General features: G+C 38.4%; 2 protein-coding genes across 10 annotated transcripts in view; one reads left to right on the top strand and one right to left on the bottom strand.

Annotated features, from left to right (window-relative positions):
• Positions 1–1,514: 1,514 nt before the first annotated feature.
• On the bottom strand, positions 1,515–13,831 carry KDELC1 (KDEL motif containing 1). Its single transcript, XM_006909378.2, has 10 exons — positions 13,274–13,831; positions 11,866–12,071; positions 10,337–10,542; positions 10,078–10,155; positions 7,758–7,930; positions 7,399–7,636; positions 5,468–5,677; positions 4,677–4,766; positions 3,384–3,491; positions 1,515–1,745 (listed from the first exon to the last, which is right to left on the bottom strand). Exons 1-10 carry the CDS (start codon positions 13,453–13,455, stop codon positions 1,728–1,730), a joined length of 1,509 nt encoding a protein of 502 aa, XP_006909440.1. The 5' UTR covers positions 13,456–13,831; the 3' UTR covers positions 1,515–1,727.
• A 108-nt stretch (positions 13,832–13,939) lies between these two features.
• The window catches only part of LOC102890150 (basic immunoglobulin-like variable motif-containing protein), a 53,342-nt gene continuing 41,006 nt past the window's right edge, over positions 13,940–26,275 (top strand). The window contains exons 1-4 of one of the 9 annotated variants that reach the window (XM_015587350.2): positions 13,940–14,087; positions 18,687–18,771; positions 19,911–20,508; positions 24,355–24,481. In XM_015587350.2, the coding sequence (XP_015442836.1) occupies positions 20,031–20,508; positions 24,355–24,481 (605 nt within the window). In that variant the 5' untranslated portion in view covers positions 13,940–14,087; positions 18,687–18,771; positions 19,911–20,030. Of the gene's footprint in view, positions 14,303–15,088; positions 15,158–15,220; positions 15,464–18,686; positions 18,772–19,910; positions 20,509–24,354; positions 24,482–26,275 lie in introns of those variants that run through there. The other 8 variants (XM_006909377.3, XM_015587353.2, XM_015587351.2 and 5 more) reach the window with 8 other exon arrangements.

The following is a 26,275-nucleotide window of genomic DNA, read 5'->3' as shown; positions in this document are numbered from 1 at the left end:
GGCCTCACATCCAAACCCAGCAGACAAGCCCAGACTCCAGGGCTTTCGTCTTGGCTATTCCCTCTTCTTGGAGAAATCCCAGTGGCTAGCCCCACATGTGCATGTCTTCACTCACATGTCATTTTCTTAGTGAGGCTTTCCCTAAATGCCTCTCTCAAACACTTCCTATCCTTCTACCCTGGTCGCCTAACATATTCTGAAGTGTCTGTCTCCTCTCTGGACTGTAAACTCTCAGGAAGTCCAGATGTTTTGTTTTTTTTACCTTGAATCTCCTGTGTATGAACTGATTCCTGGCAAATCAATATTTTTTGAATAAATGAATCTTCCTCAAGCCCAGTGCAGTTGGTAATTGCCTTTTCTGTCATAGCATATGAAATAAAATCCAGACAACTACATTATCGCAAGTGTTTTCTTGAATTACAAATCTTAGCATTTCTTGTGTCCGAATTTTCTATCTATGCTTTTAAAAACAACTTTATTTACATGGCATAAACTCCACTCTAAGAGTACAATCCAATGATTTTCACTAAATTTACAACCAACTGCATTGGAGGATGGGAGATTCTTGCTAAAAGGACTTAGCAGGTTCTTGCTGTAACTGGATTTTATAAGGAAGAGCACCGTTGGGGCTTAGAAGGTTCAGGAGTCTGACTAAAGTTTGTGAAGCAAAGAATCTTTGTCAGTAGTTACATGGGTGTTTTCTTATAATTATTTTTAAGCTGTAGATATGTGTTTTATATATTTCCATATATACAATCCACAATTTAAAAAAGCTGCTAACAGACTACTTAATTGGAAGATGGATGGAAGGGAAACTATTAGGTAAAGGAATTTGTAAAATATATTATGGTTCAGTGTTAGAATTTCTAGTTCCTTTTTAATTCTCTTAATCACATTTCAAAGTGATTTCATTCATTCATTCATTCATCCATTCTACATTGAGCCTTTCTAGTTAGTTGCAGACACTCTATTAGATTAAAAGAAGAGCATGGTCTCTGTAGTCATGTTACTTAAAATCTGGTAAGAGAGAGAGACAACCAATTAGATCACTACCACATAGCATTGTAAATGCAATGATACAAGTATGGGGAGATTCAGAGTGGTGACTCCTAAAATGAGCATTGAAAGCTATCTAAACCAAAGTAAGAAGAGAGGGTCACAACATTCCAGACCAAGGGGAAAGCATATATAAGGAAGGTTAGACACAAGCCATCAAAGAAGGGTTAAGGTGTTGGTTTTGCTAGACTACAGGGTACATATTAGGAAGTGGTAAGAAACTTTATTAAAGATTTTATTAAAGATGAAAGGTCTTGTAGGATGAATTAGTTAGAATTAGTTTTGGCTGTGAGTGACTGACATCTAAATAGTGTAAACAAGACAGAGGTTATTGCTTTGTCATGTAAACCATGTGTCTGGGTAGGTGGTGGCTGCTGTGATGCTCTAAACTGAGTACAGGACCCAGACGCTCTCTCTTTTTACTATTCCATGGTCCAAATATAGCTAATAACACAGCTCTTTAAAATAAAAGTGATTTTATTATAAAATTCTAAAAATGTGCTTTAAAGGACAGTCATGAGAATACTGCATAATAAGAAACATATCTTCTTAACCCAGACAATCACATAGATTTTATACTGTCCACAGAATTAATATTCTAAAAAAATTCTTCTTTTCAGTTAAGAAGAGTCTTCAGAGCACCATTATTTGAAGGGAAGGTATTTTGCAAATCAGAGTTCATCTTTGGTCTGAAAATAAGAAGTAAAATATTTAGAGCCATTGAGAAGTCATATATGAGTCAGGAAGACTTACATTAGTCTATAAAATGTTATCCCTTAAAGATGAAAGAAGAAAAACAGTCAAGTTACTTGAGACTTGTAGGGTTGAGGATTATTTTTGGAATCACCTACGGGTAGAAGCACATTGTGTTTTATAGGGCTACTGATGTGGAACCTGAACATCTAGGGGTTTATTATAAAGGGTTTTGTGTCATGAATGGTATCAGTGATGGACTAGGGTAGACAATAAAGAAGAAATACATGAAGCTATCATTCTAACCCCTAACTTCTATAAATCAGTAGAACCATTTGACAGGCCTCAAAATCACAAAGATAAAAAAAAAAAAAAAAAAAAGAAGAGTGGAGAAAGGAAGCTGCCTAGTTTCATTTGGTATCAGAAACATTCTGATACCAAATCATGAACTTAATGAAAGGGTACCTTCGATTCTGGCAATTTTAGTTTTCTTACTGGCTTTAACTAATTTGATGGACTTGCAGCACTGTCAGGGGTTAAGGTTCATGATGTACCACTTCTGAGGGCTAGTTAGTGGCAATCAGTTCTCAAAACGAGACAAAAACAAAACTCTGATTTGTAGCATGTGCTGTTGTCATGGTATAAATACTCCCACCAAGTAGATTCCAAGCTACCAAAATTTAACCACTGTGCAAAATTTCTAAATATTTAACAATCATAAGCTTATATGAGCTGGTTCCACTACACCAGTGAGCCTGTGGTTACCTTATTCCTTTTAAATCCCCTTGAAAGGCAGACATAATTGCCAAACTTGCCTTCTCATTTTTGGTTACAATAGCACAATTTTGAGTTTATCCATTCAGAGACATGATGATGAGGGTATAAAAATGTCAAGCCAGTAATGTGTGTGTGTGTGTGTGTGTGTGTGTATGTAAATATATATAACACAATTTTATACAATATATGATCCTACAAACAAAAAATAGCTATAATGAAAACAACCCTCCTTTATCTTTATACACAACCATACATACTATTTGAAGATGAGAGACTTATTTTTGGTCCTTGCTTTGCTATAATCCAGCTAGATGATTCTGAGCTAAGTTCCTTGGGCTCAGTTTTGTTAACTGTAAAATGAAGGCATTTTACTGGATGACCTCTAAGTTCCTTTTTAGCCTGACAAGCCCATATATGAATCTTCTAGTATGGAGTGATATCAACGGAGATTGTTTTTCAATGAATAATCTGTGAACATGAATAATCTTGGTTATATATTTTTCCATCTCTAAATTGGAATGATGAACTTTCCTGACCCTATCTCACGGGAAGATGAGGCTATTAGATGATGAACGTAAAAATATTTTTCAAACATTAAACATCTATTCAAATATCATGTGATCTAAATTCTCACATTAAAAAAGGTTTTCCTCTATTTTGCTGGGAGCTCTTATTTAGCTGCATCTTAGCTCTCTTTCTTTTGCCTTATTATTACCTACTATATCTCTGTGGTAGAATGAATGCTTGGAGGCTCCAGGAGAAACTCAAATAATTGTTGTCTGACTGAATGACTTAAGGAATGAACGAAGACTTGGATCAAGTTAGTTTTTACTTTGACATTGGTCAGTTCTTGTTACCTTTTTCCTAAGGCACGTGCAAGGAAAGAGGTCATCCTCAGACTGTGGCTCTACCCTCTTCATGCCCTCTCGGATTTGGGGTTCACTCACTTGTAAACTAGCATATTCCTATAGAGACAACAATACAAAAGCATTCCTTATGTAATGTTTAAAGTACATTTACCAAATTAGTTATGCTGGAGTTTGCTAGAATATGATATGGTCCACTTAAGTCACATATGTCAAGTTGCAATATGCAAACACCTCTACATTCCTCTCAAACACTCAATAACAGAGCTTCTGAGAGGTACCTGTCCTTGGACATTGGCTGCCTATTTCTATGTGATCTCCTTATTCATCCTTCATTTATATGACTTGTATTTATTTTTTTACCTCCTTTTGCCTTGTAGTAAAAATAACTGTGTACATGATCTTCCCAAGAAAATTTGAGGACAGAGACTATTTCCATCTTACCTACCATGGCTTGCATAGCATTGGTCACCATCTTCATTCATTATGTGCTCCCTCTGTGCCCAGCTAGGTGCTTATGCTTTAGTGTATGCGAGTTGAATGAATGAACACTACCCTGTAGATCTTTAGTAATTTAGATAGTAAATCCCCCCACTCCTTCGGTTTACATATTTCACCTTCTCTATACCTTCACCGTCCTCTAGGAAAGGTTATAAAGGGGAAGAGGCCAGTGCAGACCAGAAAAAAGACCAACTCAGTTTTGTAGCAAAGCCCAAGGTATGGGGCCCAACATCTGAAATTTTGAGATTTAAAAAACGTTTAATTTAGATCTACTACTATTATTAGCAAATTACTTGTTTACTGTTGCATTTTTTAAAAAAGGAAACTTTCAAATTGTCAGATATGCTTTGATTACAATCCCTAAATGCTTAGGTCCATGCAAACACTTTCCAAGAGAAGTCATGGCTCATATGGGGTCAGCACAACAGTTCTAAACATACTTTGCACTATGTAGACAAAGAAATGGTAAGGCAGCAGCAGTATTGTACAAAGATAAAATATACATCCAAGTTCAGTAACTTTGCAGGATCAGATGTCAACTTCCTAACCACAGACTACATAGTTCTAACAATGATACTTTTCCTTTAATGTTATAGCATTCTCCATTAGCTAATCTTTGGTTTTCTACTATTTTCATTATTATTTAACATTCATCCCTGATTTCTGCCCATAGAGGTATACATTTATCTCCTTATTTTAATGTAATTTTAGAAATTATTAAGTGGAATATTATTTGCTATTAACATTACAAGTTGTATGTCTATTTTCTTAGAAAATACTGACCTGAAAAAGTTTAAAATAATAACAGAATATGTCATCACCCATGAGATTATTTCTTGCAAATTCCTGTCCTGTTTTTGCAATCTTCTTTGCCTATGGGAACAAAAAAAAAATCCTTTAATGAAACATATTTTTTCCCATGCAGACATATGAAAATCGATCTTCAGAGTACATTTTAGTGGGACAACAGTGGGAAAAATATCTTTGAGGGTAGCCTTTCATGGTACAGGGAACATTTAATAGAGTATGTTTGTTCAAATGTAAAAGGAGGTTTTTAAGACTTGAAAGTTTAAGAAGTCATATTAGACCTTCTAGAATTAATTCTCTCTTGGAGAGAAAAGGTACATATCAAATGAAGTAACAATGACTTCGTAAAGTACATGCAGGATGAAGCTCAATGCACCATCTTAAAAATTTTTAGCAATTAGTTCAAAATTTATTTCATGCAATCCCTCATTTTAATCCATAGCACAGTTAGTTTTTCCTCCTGTGCCCGGCTGGCAATCTTAATTTTCATTTTCCTAGTAGAGGTAAGGGAGTACTTGAGGCTCAGATCAACCTGACTAAAAGAGAGAATATAGTCAAGGTTAGGCTTAGTTTTTTGTTTCATGAGCAGACTGGACAGTTAATCCAAGCCGCGCACCTATGTTCATCTTGAAAGAATTGTGCTATGCGTGGGGAGATGGCTTCCCATTTACAGGTAAGGGTCGACATCTGAGCATCCTGAATGCTTTCCAAGCACAAGACATTTAAAACGAACTGATGATATTGGGATACAAGGGGAGTGACCTTACCTCTTCATCGTGATCTTTTGCCCATTTAAGTTTTTCTAGGAGATCGCTCAGGTTGCTTTTAACTGGAATGTAGTGTTTCCAGGGCTGTAGCTCATTATAAAAATGTTCATAGTAGATGGAGTCCTGCTTCAGCACAACACTGTCACCGACTAGAAGATATGGCAGGCGATATGCTGCGACAGTGCCGTCAATGTTTATTTGATACTTATGCTGTGAAACAGCAGTGAAGTATGAGAACCTCCATTAAATATCGTTTTTTCCTATTCTCTTTATTTTCCTCTCCTTTCCACACAAAGAGCCTCACTGTCCTCAGATACAAACTGGCCAGATTTTGCCCTGTGCTTTCACCACTTAGTAAGTGCTATTATATGATATGCTTATTTTGATGTTCTCCTAAATTTCACAAAAGGGCTACAAGTCTAATATTGAAGCAGCAAATAAAATAGTAAAACTGCTGTCCTCAGACTACAACCTAAGGAAAGACAGATTTATGGTGACTTTGTAATCCCTCTACTTTATTGGTCTCATCTGAGCATCTGACATTGGCACACTCTATGCCCTTTTAACCATACCTTTTAATACACACAAGTCTTAAGGGAATTAACAAGCTCTGAGACAAGTACATCTATGTTTAAAAGTATTCATAGCACTGAGGCAATCAACAGTCTTTAGTTGTAGCAAATTCAACAGATAGCAAAGGCATGACAGAACAACCTCTGAGGAGGGATGGCAGGCATTAGCTTTCTTTGGTTTTAACCATTTCCTTAAAAAATCTTTGTGATATGCATATGGAAACACTGACAATTCAACTTGTCTACCTGTTGCCACGTAACTCATCAGAAAAAAACAAAAACAAAATTCGGCCATATACAACACAGAGCTCAATAATATCTTGTCTTCTTCCCACCTAGAATATAGATGGCTACCTTTTGCCCACTTTTCTCCCTAACACGTGAAACTTCAAAAACTACTCAGTGATCAAGTGAACAGGGCACTGTTCTACTGCATAAAAAGCAGAGTTGTTAGAAAAAGGATCGCTCCCCGAGAAAAAAGAGCAATCTACATTCTAGATCCAGAAAACACTTCCTAATGCCCAGAATTCCCAGGCAGACCATTTGGATGGATTTCAATTCATCTTCCCACCAGAAGGCCTGATAAGAGACACCTGGTTTATTTCTTCTTTTTGGTCTGTTGTTATGTTATGGCTCTAGGGAGAAGTTTTTCTAAAATCACTTACATGTATTTACTGATAAAAAAGGTTTTAGAGCTGAAATGTGCTTATGTTGAGGGTCAGTTGGGGAAAAAGTTTTAGCTCTCCCCTGACCCAAATATCCCTTGGTATATTTAATGCTAGGGGCGGGTACTGAGTACAGACCCAGGTTGCCAAGCCAGTCTCTGGGGCCTCATACCTTGACAGTCACTAAGTTTTGTGCATAACTTTCCCACGCCCTGTAATTTACTGGCCTCAACTTCCCTCCCCCAAATGAAGATAACAGTTGATCCTTTAACAACATGGGGGTTAGGCGCATTGAATCTACCCCCTCCCCAGTGCAGTCAAAATCCTGCATATAACTTTTGACTCCCCCAGAACAGCTGTCCCTCAGTATCCATGGTGTATTGGTTCCAGGACCCACACAGATACCAAAATCTGCAGATGATCAGATTCTTTATATAAAATAGTGTAGATTAATGCACACAGTTAGCCCTCTGCATCTGCAGATTCCCAACTCTGGGTGAAAATACCATTATACTGTTTTTGATGTGGAGTTGGTTGAATCCATAGATGCGAACAACACCTGGGAATTTAGAGGGCCGGCTATGTATTGAAAAAAATCTGCCTGTAAATGGATCCGTGCAGTTCAAACCCATGTTGTTCAAGGGTCATCTCTATTTGGAAAAACAAAAAGGATTGGCCATAGATGATGTCATACCTTGAAGAAATCAAAAAATGAAATGTGTTTCACAATGGGACCATACAGGCTTTCATCGTGTTTAAAGAAGAAAAAGTTGGTGAAGGCAGCATCTATGAGTTCTGGGTGTTTTCTGCTGAGTTTAACCAGCTCGAGTCTCTCTTTGCGGCTGTCTCGCCCTCTCCAGACAGCTGTGGAGTTTTTGCTTTCCCAGGGAGGACCCGTGTTAGCTTGCACAGACATCATATCCAGACTTACTCTGGAAGACAGAAAGTGCAAGAGATTTTCCTCCCAAACCATCACATCACAAAGGCTGTTGGAAAAGAACTCACCACAGAAGGAAAATCAAGGCTCTGGGTCATCTTCGACCCATCTCTCACCGGCCCATGGTTTCTAGAACAGAGTCGGTCAGGTCATAGGTAGGCATCACGATATCCTTGGAATCTGTGGAGCCACACCAGGAAAAGATTGGATGGATGTGTAAATTGGATTTCTTTTTTTCCAAAGGCCAGTCTCCCAAATTAACAAAAAACTCCATATCTGGCATCTTCACCTAGAAAAAAGAGAAAGAATTTATTCATATTTTGCGTTGGATGGATTATGCCTTTTATTGATCAAAAGAGTAGTGAAAGGCAGTCTCCTGCATGCCCTCTTTCTTGGCCAAATAACATAGCCTAGGGCCTGGAACACTTCTTTACCAAGAGATAAAGAGCCCTCACAGTCTGGGCTGGGCTTATCTGGAAGTGTAGGAATATACCCTTTTTGTTCTACTTAAACACAGGGGTCAATGGCCCATTGGCATGCCCCCACGCTTGCTGTGTTTCAGACCCCACAGAGAAAGTTCAGAGAACTTCCACTGCAGCAAAAAGTGAGAGGTGTGGTCAGCTGTGGAGTGGATTTGCTGGACCTGGGGGATGGCTGCATTGAAAGAGGCTGAATGAATCTTTTGTACTCCTTCTGTTCTGCTCTAAGTAAATGCTGGACCACTTGAGCCTGGTAGGCCTGTAGGCTGTTCTTAGCCACACGAATCTATGCATTGGTTTCTTTCCTGGGTGGCACTTACCTGCCTTTTAACCTTGGCCATACTGATGTCATAGTCTATCCTGCAGTACAACTTGACCACCCGGTGAGCAATGAAACACAATAAAAATTAGAAAGTGTACCAAATGAAAGGCCAAGCTTCAGGTAATGATAATTGCCTTGATTTGAATAGTGGGGATAGCTTTTCACAATATTGTTCTATGTGTAAGCATACTAGATTTCCTTTCCAGGGTGCCCAAATGGGCCAATAGACTTGCCTCAATAGGGATGAAATGACAAAAGTAATCTCTGTTCTAATACTGCCAAGAGACTCTAAAATAATCTAAGAGAGAAAGAGAACTACTAGAAAATAACTACAACACATTTCACTTGGTATATGTGCTGCCGAAGCGAGCACAGCACATTGGACTTGAGACTCTTAACTCTAGTTCCTGGTTAATAAACCAGATGTTTCTATTTTAAAAATACAACCCAGGTAGGTGATAGGATTAGAACTTAGGAAGCTCAACACAACTTCCTAAGCTAGACTGCCTCCACTGGCACAAACATGTTGAAAGAACCTGTTTTATTGAGCCATAAAAAAATGTTTGGGGTATTTGTAAAATAAGAGATATATTATTTAGGCAAGAACTGTACTGGTCAGTTTGAAAGCATCTTGAGAAACTGGAGTCCTGAAAAACATTCTTATTTTTCCATAGATTGACATGGATAAACAAGAATTGCCAGCACTCCGATGTCTTAGCTTAAAGGAGGCAGGATACCAATGCTATATAACTACTCAGAATTAATTCACTGCAAATGCTTTGCAATCTTAAGAAAGTTACTAGGATTTTCCACGAGTAATTCAACCAAGATATTCAGTAAATAGCTAATAAGCAATGGGTAGAAATGATGGTATAATTTTTCACATCAGCCATTTTACTATTGTTGTCAAGTACTCTATAGAACCCTGCTGAAGCACATTATATCAAGGAACAGGATTCAGAATATGGCAGTCTTCTTTGGACTCAAAGTAGGTAGAGAACTAAAAATAATTTTATTGTAAGGCATTTTCCTCTCTAAGGTATTGTTATTGGTTGAGTGTGTCCCCCCAAAAGATATGCTGAAGTCCTAAACCCCGGTATCTCAGAATGACCTTATTTGGAAATAGGGTTGTTGATGAGATGAGATCACACTGAAGAAGGGTGAGGCTTTAATCCAGTAGGACTGGTGTCCTTGTGAGAAAAGGTGAAGACAAACAGACACACACACTCCACCATCCGATGACACAGGCAGAGAATGGAGTGATGCAGCTGCAAACCAAGGAATGCCAAGGATTGCTGGCCATCACTAGAAGTCAGGCAAAGCCAAGGAAGGGTTCTCCCCTATAGGTTTCAGAGGGAGCACAGCCCTGCTGACACCTTGATTTCGAACTTCTAGCCTCCAGAACTGTGAGAGGATAAATTTCTGTTGTTTTAAGCCACCCAATTAGTATTACATTGTTACATCAGCCCTAGGAAATTAATACAGCTATTTCACAAGACATAAAACTTCAAAATAGTATTATAATAAGGCCCCAGAATAAAACACCCTGATATTGTAATTATTTTTATTTTGAAAAATTATATTGTAAAACATGGGCTTAAACTGTCTTCTACACATAGAAAAGAAAATACTTACTTTTCTAGTCAAAGAAAGTAGTATGGCATCCATGAAAATTCTAAAACCTACATGTTCACCATGAGTTTTGATATAAACCTAAAAGAGAATTGAACGTTTATTACATTAGTCAAAAAGCACTGGCAAGCTTCACTGAGGTTAAGCTTATCACGATGATCCTCAGAATGATTTTTAATAAAACTATGTAGTTAGTTGTAGCCAAGCGGTCAAAATAAAAAATCACTAAGACTAACAAGTAAACCTCAATTATGAATTGTACCTTGTTATCCTTCAAGGTATAGTGACACAAGCTCTGCCTTTGTCCAAATCTCTTTGGAATTTCTGCTGCAATCTTTTCTGGATCAACAGTAGGAAAATGTGCCAGATCTCTCTGAATTTGAGCAATGGTTTCTGGGCACTTCATCTCCTGTAGCCAGGCTGCACTATCTTCCAAAGGACAGTCACAATTCTCATGGTAAACGGGCCCTAATTATACACAAGTAACAAATGACACATTAGTATTTTCATGACATTTGAAACACATAACAAATATCCATTATAGGATTCACAAATTTTGCCTATATAATAATAGGAAGGGCATTTTGATATAAAAATATTTTAAAAGAAAAACATTCTTTATTACATTGGTGCATCACTAGAAAGTCGGTCTTCTATTCTGACAGCTCTTCACAGTAAAGTAATATGTTCACCCAGGCTCGCTTTGCACCAGTTCAAAAGAAAGTCAATGGGCATATTTTCTGTTCACAGTGGCTATTATAGTGCATCACTCTTTATGTTTTCTATAATTAAGAATAACTGAACATTGGTAAAAGAATATCAGAGGAATATACTACTTTTGGTGAAATGAATATTTCAATGGTCTATTATACAAACAGGTTCTTAAAGTAAGTTATTTTTTTCAAGGAATAAATTATTATCAACAACAATACAAGTAAATAGAGGATCCCTAATATGCTTGCTATTTTTAAAATAATTATTAAAAAACAAAGGTAATGTTCAAAATAGTTCATCAATATTATAATGAATTAATTATATGTTTATAGAAATACTACTAACATAATATAGCAGAATCTAAATTGAGATTTTATTGTCATTTCCTTCTGTAATTCTCAGATTTCTGCCTGACCCAGGCAGTAGTTGACGATGGAATATTTTTATAAGGTTTAGCAGGTTATATTGTACCATGTGGTGCTGGTGAAATGTGGGAAAGAAACCTAGACACTTTTTAAAATGTTTGCCTTTCTTGGAGGGGTAACAAGGAAGATTTACACTATTTTTTCACTGTTTTAGGGTACTATCTTCAAAGGGAGAGAAGGATATGCCTCTAGCTAATAAAGCTACACTCATCCTGTAAAAGAAAACATCAGATAATTTTTCTGAAAAAATAATATTGGAACAAAGACAAAAAAAAAAAATAGTCAACTTTCCCCCTCTGCTTCAAGCCCTCTGTCTTCCTGAAGTGATCAATTTCATTAACACTTATCAGTTACTTAAGTCATATACCTCCAATTAAGAAAGTGTCATCTATGACCATATATTTAACTTGATTATTCTTATTAATGTCTTCAGCGAGCAAATTCTCTATTAATATGTTTTTTCCTCTTCAGTGAATTATAATTTCCATTCAAATCTTGCATTTCTCTCCAGGATTCTCAATTTATCTTTCAAGTAAGAAAATCTTTTTTTCTTCCAGTAAAAAAATAAATATCATGCTAATTTGTTTTTGTTAGATTGAATAACATGTATCATTGTATTCAAATAGTGTTTTAAAATTATGTTCCAAATTACCTTTTAAAATATATGGAGATTTGGCCACATGTTGACCTTGGAATTTAACTTCTACCTTCAGATTTTTGTAGCTTGCATACATTCTATATCTTACTATGAAGGACCCATCCTTTCGGTCTAAAACTTGGACTCCAACTCTAGTGAATTGCTCATCTGGTGCTGTGATTTTAATCTGGAACACTTTTTCACCTGGAGAAGATCTGAACCTGTGATGGGAAGAACAATAACATATCATTTTAAGGAACAAATACACAAGGATTATGTTCTGCAGTATGTGAACTTTACTATTTTCCTCCATGTCCCGTTGCCCAAACATATACTTGCTTCTTCTCTTTTATGCTTTTAATACCTGAAGGAATATGATGGATCAGAGATAAAAAAAAAAAAAAAAGGATGACAAAGACCAAGATAATATAAAACAGTTTCATTAGAAAATCGCAAAGAAATAGGTTAAGACTACTAAACTATGTAAACATATATTTATGCATTCCATATATAAAAATATTCTTATTGACCTACTACTTATTTCATGCCATCACATTTGGAAATTTGTGATTAAATGATGCCTTTAAAGATCTTTTGAAAAATCTCAAGGATTCTTTGAAAAAATCAGTATTATAAATCATGCCCAGCTATGGGCAAAAGCCAGGAGGTAGTGTGCATTATCTATAAGTGACACTTTATAGAAGGTTTTTTTTGGGGGCGGGGGAGGGTGAGTGTTCTTGCTGTTAGGATGGTATTTATTTTCCCCAACTGTATTATTTATAAACTTCCTTTGCTTTGGAAAACTTATTTTCAAGATTTCTTTTCCTACAAAATATACATGGTCGGCATCCACCAATAAAAAAGACAATCATTAAAGAAGTATGTGAATTCTACAAATAAGTTTTGAGTATAATTTTAATTGTTGAATTCAATGGAATTAAATAAATATGTGTTGGAAACACATAGAAGATTCATACCCTGATACTTTCCCTCTATAGTTTCAAACAGTGCTTGATTTTTGAGTTTCAAAGCACGCTTCCCTGCAGATGTTTACTTGGAACCAGAGGGCAGCACTAGAGAAAGATGAAACCAACCAAGTTTCTAACAACTGGATTTAAATTCCTTATATAGCAGTTTATGCAAAAATAGTTAGAAGTCATACTTCCAGCAAAGTGCAGGAGCTTTGTCTTTCTAGTCATGTGAGAATCCCTATCAAAATAGAGGAGCTAATTCGGAATTATTCCTAAAGCTACAGAGAAAGATTGGTTAGGACGGGCAAAGACTGTGAAACCAGATGTAGATACCACCCAAATATCTGGAATTTAAACTGCTGTGGAGAATCGAGTTCATGGGCAGATAAAACTTAAAGGAAGAAACAGTAAATTTTAACTGCATCCCAAAACGGAGCTGTTTCTCGACTTACTTATCTCCTGATGTATCCACCGCCTGAATATAGAAATAGCGTGCGGGAAGGACAACAGCTGCTTTTAGACCAGGTCCCCATATTTCGCTCTTCTCCGGGCACAGTCGCCTCCCTTCGCCGGTCTCGGCAAGTGCTGGAAATGCCCCCAGAAAGAAGCAGTAAAACACCAAAATGCTAAACATTTACAAGACGGGCTATCCAAATGATCTACAGATAAATGAAGTGTAAGAGGTAGACGGAACCAGCCGCAGTTAGAGGAGGGGCACGTTGGCGAATCGCAGCAGCAAACACGGCTGGCTCCAGGAGGAGGGAAGGAGCGCAAGCAGGCGTGCTGGTCTCCACTTTCCCCAGGAAAATCACAACCCGAGCACTGGCTTGTGCAGCTGAAGGATGCCAGTCGTTCTACTGAAACGGGTAAGAATCACGCTGCTCCCTTTCCTCGGGACAATGATAAATTTGCTTCGCTCCTGCAACTGGAGCATCTTTGGGGAATCCGTCTCAGCTTCCAGCCCAAGGTGCAGGGTGGAAAGGATTGGCCCCGCGCGTCTGACCAAGCTGAGTAAGGCTTTCTCCAAGTGGATGGCGGAGTGGACACGCGTCTCGGCGCCAGGGCTTCCTGGGACATGTAGTTCGCGGACAGGACCGGCGGAAATCCTGCCAGGTTTTCCATCTCTTATTTATCTACTTTGCAGTCACCGCTTTCAGGGAACAGATAAATACTAGATGTCCAGTAGAAGAGCACACTGGTCTGGAGGCACAACAAAGATTTTTTAAAAAAACTGTCACCATATCCTCCGCAAGTACAGAAGGGCAGGTATAAAACACGATGAAAGGAAGGTGTTGTTAATGATATCTGACTGGTCTCCGGGCACAGTCGTCCAGGGCACTGTCCCCGCACTCTCCGATGGGACTACAGACGCCTGGGTAACTGGAGGAGCGTCGCGGGGCATGCGCTGGAAGCTGTGATACAGAACCGGTGCCGGGTTCTGCCACGGCCGCAGCGACCTGACCCCACCGGACAGGCTAGAGGTACCCGGGGCTGTGGGCAGGACCAAAGCGGCGGGATGCGGCTGTGCGCCCCGCACGCCGGGCGGTGGGCCAAGCACCCGGGCGCCGCGGGCGGGCCTGGCGCGGCCGGCCGGCTTTAGGCGCCGAGAACGCGGCCTGCGCTCCTAGGTAGAGGCCATGGCCGCTCTGGAGCCCCGTGGCTGTCCGAGTGGAGGCCACTGCGCCCTTGCCCGTTCTCCCCGGAAAAAGTCGGGTGAAGAGCTGGGCCGCAGGCTGGAGGGAAGCGCTAGGGAGATAAGGGACGAGTTCTCTCGGGAACAAAGCCCGCTTTGGAGGTGCCCGCGCCGATACTGGTGCCTTCTGGCCGGTGCGCGTCTCCTCGCCACGCTCTGAGGGGCCCGGAGCGAGTGGTGGCCATCCCCTCGCCCCTGCACGCCCACCCCTGGGCCAGGACCAGAGCAGTCACCAGGAAGAGTCACGGTTAGCTCCGGAGTCGGCCCGGAGCCTCCTTTTCGCCCTCCCTCTCTCGACCTTGCCAGCGGCCCCCAAAACAGGCTGGGTGGCTCCGCCAGCCAAAGCGGGCCTGGGAGGGGGCTATCGTAGGGGTTTCCGTTTATGTTTTCTTTTTTGCTCTTGTCATTAGTAATGATATCAACTTGGGCATTCTGAAGCTCGAATCGGGGACTCCCTCTTCGCTCGGGGACAACTGCCCGTATCCCACCTGCGCGGGCACCTTGGGTACCAGGAGCGTCCCGGGGCGGGTTAGAGGAGGTCACCCAGCCAGCCTCCGCCCACTCCTCCTGGCGGCAAACTCCGGCTTCCGGCCGGGGAGGGACGGCAGGAGGAGGGGCCCGGAGGCACGGCTGCGGTGACCAGGTGGGACGCCCGGCCCTCTGGAGGACACGCGGGCCAGTGTGGCAGCGGGAGGGGTGCGGGCAGGGGGCGCCGCGGCTCTCCTTCCTCTCTGGCGGCGCCGCCTCCGCACATTTCGGCGCAGCAGGCACGGGCTTGTGTGACTGTCACCTCCGTACCGGAGGCCTCCGAGCTCGGCGCCGCCGCTAGCTTCACAGAAGAGGGCGGTGGGAACTCCGCTCGCCTCCCCGGGAGCCTAGGTTCAACGCTGGCCCGTGCGCGGGAGCACCCCCGGTATCTGTAGTAGGCCTGCGGCTTCTGCCGGGCGAGGTGCTCAGGGTCCGACGGAGGAAGAGGCCTGGGCGGGCGTTGGGAGGGATGTGGGGCGGAGAGGGGAGGGGTGGGAGGTGGGTAGGGATTAAGATCAGACCCACTGGGGCCTGGCGCCTCTTGTCTAGCACAGCAGCATTCTACCCTTAGTGAGTCACCTGCTCTTTGCGTTTCAGTGGCCATCCGTACAGAATATAGATCATAATAGTTGTCATAAGTGAAAAGCTTTACTGAATAGACTTTTTAAGATGCTTAGTTCTCTAAGCAAACTTGATCCTTATTTAAAATATAACTGGGAAAGATTGTAACCTAGGCAGTGAATATTGACCTTACAAATGGAACGATTTTGTTTGTTTGTTTTTGCCAACATTTTGATCTTGTGATTTTTGGAAATGGTTACTCTAGCGGTGCATTTAGAACTGGCCATTTTATGACATTTTGTTTGTGCACAGTTAAACAATACTTTTGTTGCTTGTGCCATGATCTTATGAATAAATCACTAAATTGAGCCTTAGGTTCTGTAATTCTTATTGGTGAATCTTAACATAGCATCACCTCACTTACCTGAATTAGGGGAACCTCAATTCTTATAGCTGAGTACTAGGGAGAAGAAGAGGCCTTTTGGCTAAAACTCCAGTTCTTGATTCTTAAGGCCCCTCCTGATAAGCCCTCCTGGAATCTAGGCTCTTAATCTAGGATTTACAGTAATGCCTGACATGATGTAGGCACTTAAAAATAAGTATTTGTTGATGTTACTTCTACAAATGCTGGGCCCTGGGGATACAATCGTCAGGAAAATCAGACTTGCAAGATGCAGATAGACATATTAACACACACACACACACACACACACACACACACACACACACACCCCGCACGGTTAAGACGTGCGAAAGGAAAATACCTGAGCATATATAGGGTAGCCTGGTCTATTTTGAGGAACAAAGAAAGCATACCCAGAAAGTGGCATTTAAAGGATATCTGAAGGATAAATGAGAACTAAATAACGGAGGGTGAGTAGGGAGTAGACAGCAGAGAATGGAAAGTTGGTCAGTGTGGAGGGAGTGCAGAGGGAGTGCAGAGGGAGGAAGAGGTAAATAGAAGAGAGGTGGGGCCAGATAGGAGATGGCTTTTGGTTCTAACAGCAGAAGGTTTTAGGTTGAGGAGTTAGTTTTATGATCATGTATGTATACATAATTTTCTAACATCTATGCACAGGTCAGATTAGAAATGTCAACTCATGGGGGTGGGGTGGCAGCTAGGAATGAGCATGGTATTGGGAATGGTTTATAAAAATAGTGACAAAAGCAGATACAAGCTGTGACAAAATCAGGAGAGCTACAGGCTATGTAGTAGAGGGACAGCCTACCTCTGTACCTCACTATTTCCTGAGGCTTTAAATTAAAATATAATTAGTATAATTAAAATATACAATAACTGGCATCTATAATGACTGTTATCAGTAATAACACGCCTTAGTTCACTTGTAAGAAAGCCTGAGGATGCAATAATACTAGTGTCCTTGCCCTGTGGCGATCTCACTAACTGGGGAGAAATGACTAGGATCAGACAGAAAATAAGGAAAGAAAATAACACTATAGCAGTGTTTGGGTTATGGGAGTTGGATAATTTCCAGTTTCTCTAATATCTTTTAGTACTTTGTAGTTTTTTTTTTTTTTGTAATTTGTTTTACTTATGTGATAAAAGCTATAAATGTTACAGTTTTTCAAAGAGAAATTTCCATTAACAGTGGTTCAATGAGAAAGTTTTCCTACCACTGTAAATTTACTCTTGGCTTTTATTGACAGTCAATATAAAATATGCTGTTATGTCGATAATCTTTGCTTTTTGATAAGAGAGCAACCAAAGGGATCATTCTTGGTTGGTGAACCCAAAACACAAACAGATGTAACTAGACTATTAAACTTTTTATTAATTAAGTGCTATGTTCTTTCTTGTCTTTAGCTTCCAGGAAACTCAGCCTCTTTGTGTGCAAATGCAGTAATTTATCTTTGCATATGTTTTTGATGAAAATATTCTACATATGTTCCAGATGAGCCTCTTTCTTAAAATCCCTACACTGCTATACAGGGAGTTGGTTCCACAGGCAAAATTCCATTCAATCTGAGGAAGGCAGCTCTGGCAAAGTGGAAGCTAAGCTTGAGATGAAGAAATAACAAGGGCAGCACCTGGAACATTTCTCTCTCCCCCACCAGACTAACTCCTGTAGCCTTTGCTCATTGCTCTTTACTATGACCATATGCTCCCTTTCATGCCTCATTCTACTACAACCCACGCACACAACCTCAATGCTGCAATAATACCTACCTCCATCCACCACACTGGGTTTTATAGAAAGGACTGAGGATAACATAAGAAGTAGAAAATGCTCCTCTAGGACATCTGTCAAGAATCAGAAAAAAACTCAGAAAAGCCCAGAGTGTGGGCTGTACAACCTCAGATACTCAGCTTCTCTGCATCTTCTTCCACTGTTACCATCATTGCCAGATGAGGAAGGAAGAGAAAACAGATTCCTGTCTAGAGATCCAACGCACCTACTTGTAGGATTTCTTGACTAAAAGGAAAGTTTCCAAAGTGAAACCATCAGAGGATCTATCTTTGGTGGTGAAGCTCCTGCCAAAGAGACCCTCCTGAAAATAACTATAAACTCTGCACGAATTACTAAAACATCACAACCTGAAGGTTTGAATAGAGAGCATTTAAGCGTTCCTTAGAGATAAAGAAAATGGCATCTTTTCTAGGAGATATGGTGTCCTCCTGGTGTGGAGGTCTGTTTCCTTAAATTACATTAAGGACATGCAGTACCTTCATTAGTTTCTTCTCACACTCAGGGTACTCATCTGTTATTATCGCCTGAGTCATAAGATTTTGTCATTCAGTATTTGTGTGATGGATTTTATATAATCGTTTTCCTGTAACTTAAGAAAATTATTCTCATTTCTGATTTTTTAAGTAAGCAAATGGGTGGAAGTATTAATGGGTAAACATCAAACTGGTCATCTGGATAGATTCAATCTCTTGAGTGCTGCTCCTTAACTAGAGCTCTGTACGCTCTGCTCTGGTACCCGCATTGGGTCGCCTCGAATACCACCTGTAATGGTTTCATTCACCAAGGTCTTCCTTTTGTATAAAAGCTTCAGCTTCCTCGATGCTCTTGGTTGCTATTTCAACTTTTCTCTGTTTTTTTTTTTCCCCCCTAAAGGAATCAGTTTAGACTTGAATTTCAGTTTTTCCTGAGACTGATCAGAAGTTGGCGACTACCTGGATTGGATCCTGTATTCTGTCAGGTGATGGATGTTTTAAAAATTTAAATTCTGTATTTTTTGTTGATTTAAATCTGTGTTCATTATCATGCATTCTTTATGCCTATATGCTTTAAAAATAACCTCACTAATGCATTATTTTTCTAGACAGCTTCATTGAGGTATAGTTCATACACCATACCATTCGCCCATTTGAAGTATACAGTCCTATGGCTTTTACGTTCACAAAGTTGTGCATTCATCACCACAGTCAATTATAGAATATTTTTATTACTTCAAAAAGACACCCCATCACCCCCAACCTCCTCTTACTTTCAGTCCTATGTAACCACTATTCTACTTTCTGTCTCTATGGAATAGTTTTGCTCATTCTAGACACTTCATGTAAATGGAATCATACACTTTCTGGTCTTTTGTAACTGGCTTCATTCACTTAGCATAATGCTTTTAAAGTTCATCCTTGTATCATTTAAGGTTCATTCATTTATTTTTATTGCCCAATAACATTTCATTGTATGGATATGTTACATTTTATTTATCCATTCATCAACTGATAGACATTTGGATTGTTTCCACTTTTTGACTATAATGAATAATGCTGCTATGAATGTTCTCATAGACATGTTTTCACTTCTTATGGATGTATACCTGGGGTGAAATGCTGGATCTAATGGTAACTCTATATAAATGTTTGAGAAACTGATTTCCAAAGTGACTAGACCATTTTGCACTTCCATTAACAGTATGTGAGGGTTCCAATTTTTCCACATCCTCAACAATCCTTATTATCTATCTTTTTAATTATAGCCATACTGGTGGATATCAGATGGCATCTCATTATGGTTTTGATTTGCGTTTCTGTGATGGCTAATGATGCTGATCTTCTTTTCATGTTTCTATTGGCCATTTCTACATTATCTTTGGTGAAGTAACTATCCATATACTTTGCCCATTTTTAATTGGGCTATTTTTCTTTTTTACTTAATGCATTATTTTCAAATAAATTTTTAACAGGACAGATGGTTATTAATCATAACTCTAGGCATATAATAGTTGTAAAATAAATAATTATTGAATGAAAGCATATGAAACATTTTTTAGGGCCGTTTGTAGTGCCTGGTAGGTTGTTGATCATTGATCTCTCTTTCTCCTCCTCCTCCTAGAGTCCATTTTGCAGCTCTCAAGATTTTATAGAATGCTGTAAACAATTGTCTCAGTATTTTTCAAGAAACAGAAAGAGTTGCAACTTCCTCCTCGTTATAGAACTTTTATAGTTGCATTCAATGCCTAACATTGCAGAAGCAGAAAGGGCAAATTATTCTGGAAATGGTGAGCACAAATCTGAGAAGAAGTCTCCTGAAGAGAACCTACAAAGTGCTGTACAATCTTTCTGCACTCGTGCTTCAGGAGCACCCGTGGGTCCAAAAGGAGATGGTCATTATCCATGGAGCTGTCCAGTGACCCATACTCGAGAGAAAATTTATGCCATCTGTTCAGACTATGCCTTTCTCAATCAGGCAAACTCAATCTATAAAACTCCAAATCCAACCCGCTCTTCTTGCCTGCCTGATAGTACCTCTTTATCTGCTGGAAATAATTCATCAAGATACATTGGCATCCCAACTAGTACATCAGAAATCATTTACAATGAGGAAAATAGCTTAGAAAACTTATCCAATAGCCTGGGCAAGCTACCTCTTGCATGGGAAATTGATAAATCTGAATTTGATGGAGTGACCACAAATTTGAAACACAAATCAGGTAAGGAAGGAGTCATCAAGTTCACATGTGAAAATAGTAAGAAAACAAACAATGTACCTTGTTTAAAATTGCTATTAAGCATGTTTTCCTTTTATAATACTTACCAGGGAACATTGCTATCATGACTGTCACTGCAGTTAAAAAAAATAACTTTGTACATAAGACATTTGGTTCATTAATGTGTTGCCACCGGAAACTTCAAACATTACTTTTGCATTTTGAGAGCATAGAAAAATATAGGATACTATAGCATACAGATATTACAGATAAGTACATAGTAACTTAGAAATGGTTAATGAGGTAGCTGGAACAAGCTACTACTATTTCATAGTTTTGCAGGGACATGAATTCATATTTCCCAATTAAACATCTAGTTTTCTTTCCTAGCATATAACATAGAGGCTTTTTTGTCATTGAAATTTTTTGAGTACCCAGCGAGGTCTCCAGGTACCACTGAGTAGGTTGTGAACTGCACAATTTTAGTCTGTTTACCTGGGGAGTTCACCTAGGGTACAGTGCACAACCTTCACAATTTCAGTGTGGTAGTCCTCTAGGAGTATGGGTTTTGTTCATCTTTTCAAATAACCAGCTTCTAGCTGCTAATTTTCTCAATTGTTTGTTTTCTAGTCTATTGATTTTTGTTCTGTATTATTTCCTTATTTTGAATTTACTTTGCTCTTCATTTTCTAATTTCTCAATTCAAGACTTCTACTATAAGCATTTATACTCTAAATTGCTAAGTACTGTTTTAGCTGTATTCCACACATTTTGATACTTATTTTTATCATTTAATTTGGAGTATTTTCTAATCTGCCTTGTTATTTCTTCTTTGGTACATGCATTATTTAGAAGTATGCTATGTAATTTCTAGGTATTTGAGGTTTTTCTAAATGTTGATTTCTAATTCAATTCCACTGTGGACAGAATACAAATGATCAGACTTGTTTTATGACCCAGCGTATGATTTATGTTGATGAGTGTACCATGTGCACTTGAAAAGAAGGTGCATTCTGTAGTTGTTGGGTATAGTGTTCCATAAATATTTATTAGGTCAAAGTGTTTGAAAGTGTTGCTCACATCTTTTGTGTCTCTATTAAATTTTAAATTCTATTGATTGCTGAAAATGGGATGTTAAAAATCTCCAACTATGTTGTCTTTTCTCCATTTAATCCTTTTGATTTTTGTTATGTAATCTGAAGCTCTGTTATTAGGTATACACACTTATGATTTGTATTCCTTAATGAATTGACCTTATATCATTATGAAATGTCTCATCATTCCTGGCAATATTTCTTATTCTGAAAGCTACTTTGATATGTACATACCTTCTCTAACATTTTTTTAACTAGTTTTTACATGGTGTATCTTTTTTCATAACCATTTATTTTCACCCTGTGTCTTTTTATATTTAAAAGTACATCTCTTAAAGATAGCTAAGTATATTCAGTGAATTGTTTATTTCAGATATTGTTTATTTTAGTTCTGGAATTTACACTATTAAATAGTTTCTGTTTCTTATCTTGGATTTGCTATCTTTTCATTCATACTGAAGCATTTTATCTATCTCATAAAGCATAATTATAATACCCATTTTAAAATCCTTATCTGCCTATTTTAAAATCTGGGTCATCTCAGAGTTGGTCTTAGCTTTTTTCTTGAGAATGTGTCACATTCTTTCAGTTTCCTCACATATTCAGTAGTTTGGGATCGTATCCTAAATATTGGGGATGTTATATTACCATGACTTTGGATTCTGGTATATTCCTCTCGAGAGTGTTTTTGTTTTGATTTAGTAGCAATTAATTTGATTGAGTTAGTCAACTCTGTCTCTTGAAGATATCTCAAATTTCAGTTCAGTTCTTTTGGCCTTTGCTATGCTCTTTGCGGTCTGCTCTGTATATGCATGGTTCAAGAGTTGGCCTAGGATTTGGGCCAAATTTATACACAGAATTTGGGCCTCCCCTTCTCTGGCTACCCACTTTCTAGGGTCCTCCCACTTCACTTTCCAGAGACAGTGATTGCCAAAAAGATAGTGGATATTTATTTTACTTTTATTCACTATCCTCAGACCTTTTTCTAAAAGTCAGTGTGGTGAATACAGGTGTATATACGTATGTATATTTGGTGTCCAGGTTATATGGGTGTATTGTAAGGAGTGGAAGAAGGAGTATTGCAGTGACAAGGGGCAATGGGCAAAGGTTACTGGAGTTGATGAGGCGGGGGAGACAGAGTCTTCAGGTGCCACTCTTTTATGTTCTCCTCTCAAACTTAGCTTCCACTTGGACAGAGCTTTCTTCTTGAAATTAAATGGACTTTTGCTTGTTGGATCAGCTCTCTGTGGCAATGTGAGACTGTTTATGAAGGATGCTCATTTGGAACATAAGCTCATTTATCCCCAGGGGCTCATGGGAATAAGTTAGAGAGAACAGAGGGCACACTTAGGTAAGCATTAGAGGAAAGTGTGTGGGTACAGATCACTCAGCTGCTGAGGTCACAGATTACCATGCTTCAGTGGCTTCTAAAATTCTAAGTGGCTGGGAAAACTTTTTAGGGAATTAAAGCATTATTGGGCTGTGGAGAAATCTCAAGAGATGACAGAAAGTAGGTTTTCCATCTCTGGCTCTCTAAGATTTATTTATGAGTAATGGAAATTTGTCAGAATGAGATTTAGCTCATGTTTGCCAGAGGTTGTTTAGCTCTGTGAGAAATTTTGTGTTCTCTGTGAAGACTTTGAAAAAATAACTGGAGGGAAAGGGGAGAAAAATAAACTTGTTTCTGGATATTATAGTCTTTGTTATTATGACATTTTATAAAAATTAGAGAAATTCCTTGTGTAACAATAGTTTCGGAGTTCCACCTGGTTTTGGGTGCCAAATGATTTCATCGTAGAGCATCTTAAATGAATAAAACAGACACTTTTCCATGTGCGGGCATATATCTATATAACTTATGTTTCAAAATTTATGAATAACATAAACAAAATATTAGCTTTTATTTAATTTTGTATACCATTTGATTATTTCACTTAAAATAAAATATGTGTGATGTTATTAAAGTATTTGAGCATAGCTATCTGAAATGTTAATGGTATTTTAGTGAAATAAGGCTTGGAGTTATTTATTAATATTTAATTTATATAACTTTTTGACTGAGTAATCCATTAGCATGGTTCAGAAATAAAAAGCATAAAAATTAAGCAGTGTAAAGTCTTAACTCTCATTTTTGTCTTCCTTTTGTCCAGCTCTCAATTCCTCTTCCCTCATAGGAGACAGAGAGAAAGAGAGATAGAACAAACAAACACGTACACAGAAAGGAGACTTTGTTCTCCACTCTAGTTCCTTGTGCTATAGTCGCATTTTAGTAATGCACACGTGTGCATCATTTTAAATCCATTTTGTGGTCTCTGTAGGCCTGGAGATATTTTTAAACATAACATCATTGCATTATTGGATCTAGTGTTTTTACTTTCTTAAAAAAGTTACATTAATGTGGTTTTATTGTTTTATAGAAATGATTCATTTTTTGGAAAGTGGTCTAGTTAAATATTTTATTGTTGGTAATTTGATTTTCTAAATTAAAGATTTTGTGATCGATTATTTTACTAAGTAAGTGACTGGCTTAGGAATTGGAATATGCAAATCTGATAGGAAATAACATTCCTGGTTTTTTAAATTTGTTTTCTCTTTCGGAGAGTATTCTTGAAGATACACATATTTCTTCAATATGTATATAAATATAATTTTAGAATCAGTGGCAGTTACTTTTTTATTTTGTTTCATAATTGTATTGCCTTGGCAATATACTTCATTTTAACCATTTTGCTTATTTTATATTCTCGTATTCTAGGCAATGTAAAGAAACAAATTTCTAAGAAAAAAACTTCAGATAAAAAAGGAAGACATCAAAGAGAGTGGCCTCAATATTCTCCTCTTGAAGATATTAAGCAACGGAAAGTATTAGACCTCAGACGATGGTATCTCTAAAAGTTGACTTTTTTTCCCCTTAACCACAATACCTAATAAAGTTGTCATACCTAATGAAGTTAACAGTATTTCCTCCTGATCTAATTCCAAGGCTAAATTTAGTTTTCCCAGATAGTTCTGAAAATATCTTTATGCCTTAAATTTAGACCCAACCATGAACCATACTTTGTGTTTGCTTGTTGTAGCCCATATGTCTCTCTTAATCTAGAACAGTCCCCACCTCACTCTCCCCGCACCCCTTTTTTAAGTCTAGGAGTTTGACTTAGTAGAGAGACTTGGCAGGTTATATTGTAGAACGTCCTACTAAATTATATAACCTTAGTATTTCATGAAAACTAGAGTTTAGATATAAAGACTTGATTAGATTTTGGTTGAACATTTTAGGGAAGGATACTGCTAAAATGATCCTGTGTCCCTCATTTTGCATCACATTAGGAGGTATATAATATCTGTTCACCCAACATTAGAGCTCCTAGAGTGATTACTTGATTTAGGAGGTGACAGCCTTAGCCCACATTGTCAAGTTCTTTTTTTCCCTCTGCAGTCATTAAGTAATCAGTGACGTGACAGTAGCATTAGGCTAATATCCAGTCCCTATAAACTTTTTACCTAGTGGTTTTAGCTAAATTCATTGATGATTCTTATTGGAATCCTTGGCTGTGAAATGGTGATATCTCAAAATTCTGTCATTTCTTCTGCCTTTACTGGCTAGCAGTCTTCTCATAAGAAGAGCTTTCCCTTATCAACTGGAGCTATTTGGTTACCTTAAAATACAGTTTTAAATTACTAATCTCTGATTCGAGGTGTTTAAAATTATTTTGTGTGAGGTTTTAGAAATATCAGATTTGTAAAACTTATTTAATAAATATCAGACCCTTAACTTTGGTCTGAGAATACAGAGATGCACAAAACATGGCCTTGTTCTCTCAAGGTTTAAAATCTAGTTGAGAAGAGGGGACTAAGCAGATAAATGTAAAATATTTCAGGTAATTTGCCTGGCGATGGGTCTGAATAAAGAACCAATATGAGAGGGATTAATGATCAGCCGAAAGCTTCACAAAGGAGCTGGTTCTTAAGAGAGGAAATATGAGGGAACGGAGAGTGTAAGGTCTTTGAATGGATGGTAGAAAAGTGTCTGGCATGTTAGTAATGAAGGATAGACCAGCTTGTCTGGAGTGAGGCTCTCAGGAAAGCTAAGAAAATTGCCCAATATCACATGGCGAATAAGCAGATCATGTTTTGAAACCAAAGAGAACCAGACTCCAAAGTCCATGTTCTTTCTTTAGAATGCCTTTCATGATCTATTTCTGGGCTATCAAGCTAAGGATTTAGACATTTTTCCCCTGGGGTAAAGATAAGCTATTGATTTCTTAACAAAAGTCTATTTAAAAAGATAAATTGGTAGCAGTTAGTATGAAAAGTACATCGGAGTAAAGTGTAATGAAAAACATTAATTTAGTTTCTTTGGAGCACGGCTTTGCCCATTTTCGCTTCTATTCCCTTAGACTTAAGACCTAACACTATAAAACTCCTAGAAGAAAATGTAGGGGAAAAGCTTCATGACATTGGATTTGGCAATGATTTCTGGGACATGACACCAAAAGCATAGATAACAACGGCAGAAGTAGACAGATGGGACTACATCAAACTTAAAAACTTCTGTGCATCAAAGGAAACAATTACCAAAGTCAAAAAGACAACCTATTAAATGGGAGAAAATATTTGCAGATCATGTATCTGAGAAGGGTTTAATATTATATATGTATATTTATATATTTATATAT

This window comes from Pteropus alecto, unplaced genomic scaffold, assembly GCF_000325575.1.
Source record: "Pteropus alecto unplaced genomic scaffold, ASM32557v1 scaffold13, whole genome shotgun sequence".
NCBI lineage: Eukaryota > Metazoa > Chordata > Mammalia > Chiroptera > Pteropodidae > Pteropus > Pteropus alecto.
This window is presented reverse-complemented; position numbering and strand designations above follow the sequence as displayed.

Excerpts from the sequence above, each read along its gene's own strand:
- KDELC1 (XM_006909378.2), bottom strand. The coding sequence starts at position 13,455 with ATGTTTAGCATTTTGGTGTTTTACTGCTTCTTTCTGGGGGCATTTCCA. Across the intron at positions 10,543-11,865 it reads ATCTCCATATATTTTAAAAG|GGCCCGTTTACCATGAGAAT; the intron begins GTAATTTGGAAC and ends GTGTATAATTAG. Across the intron at positions 10,156-10,336 it reads ATACCTTGAAGGATAACAAG|GTTTATATCAAAACTCATGG; the intron begins GTACAATTCATA and ends ATTCTCTTTTAG.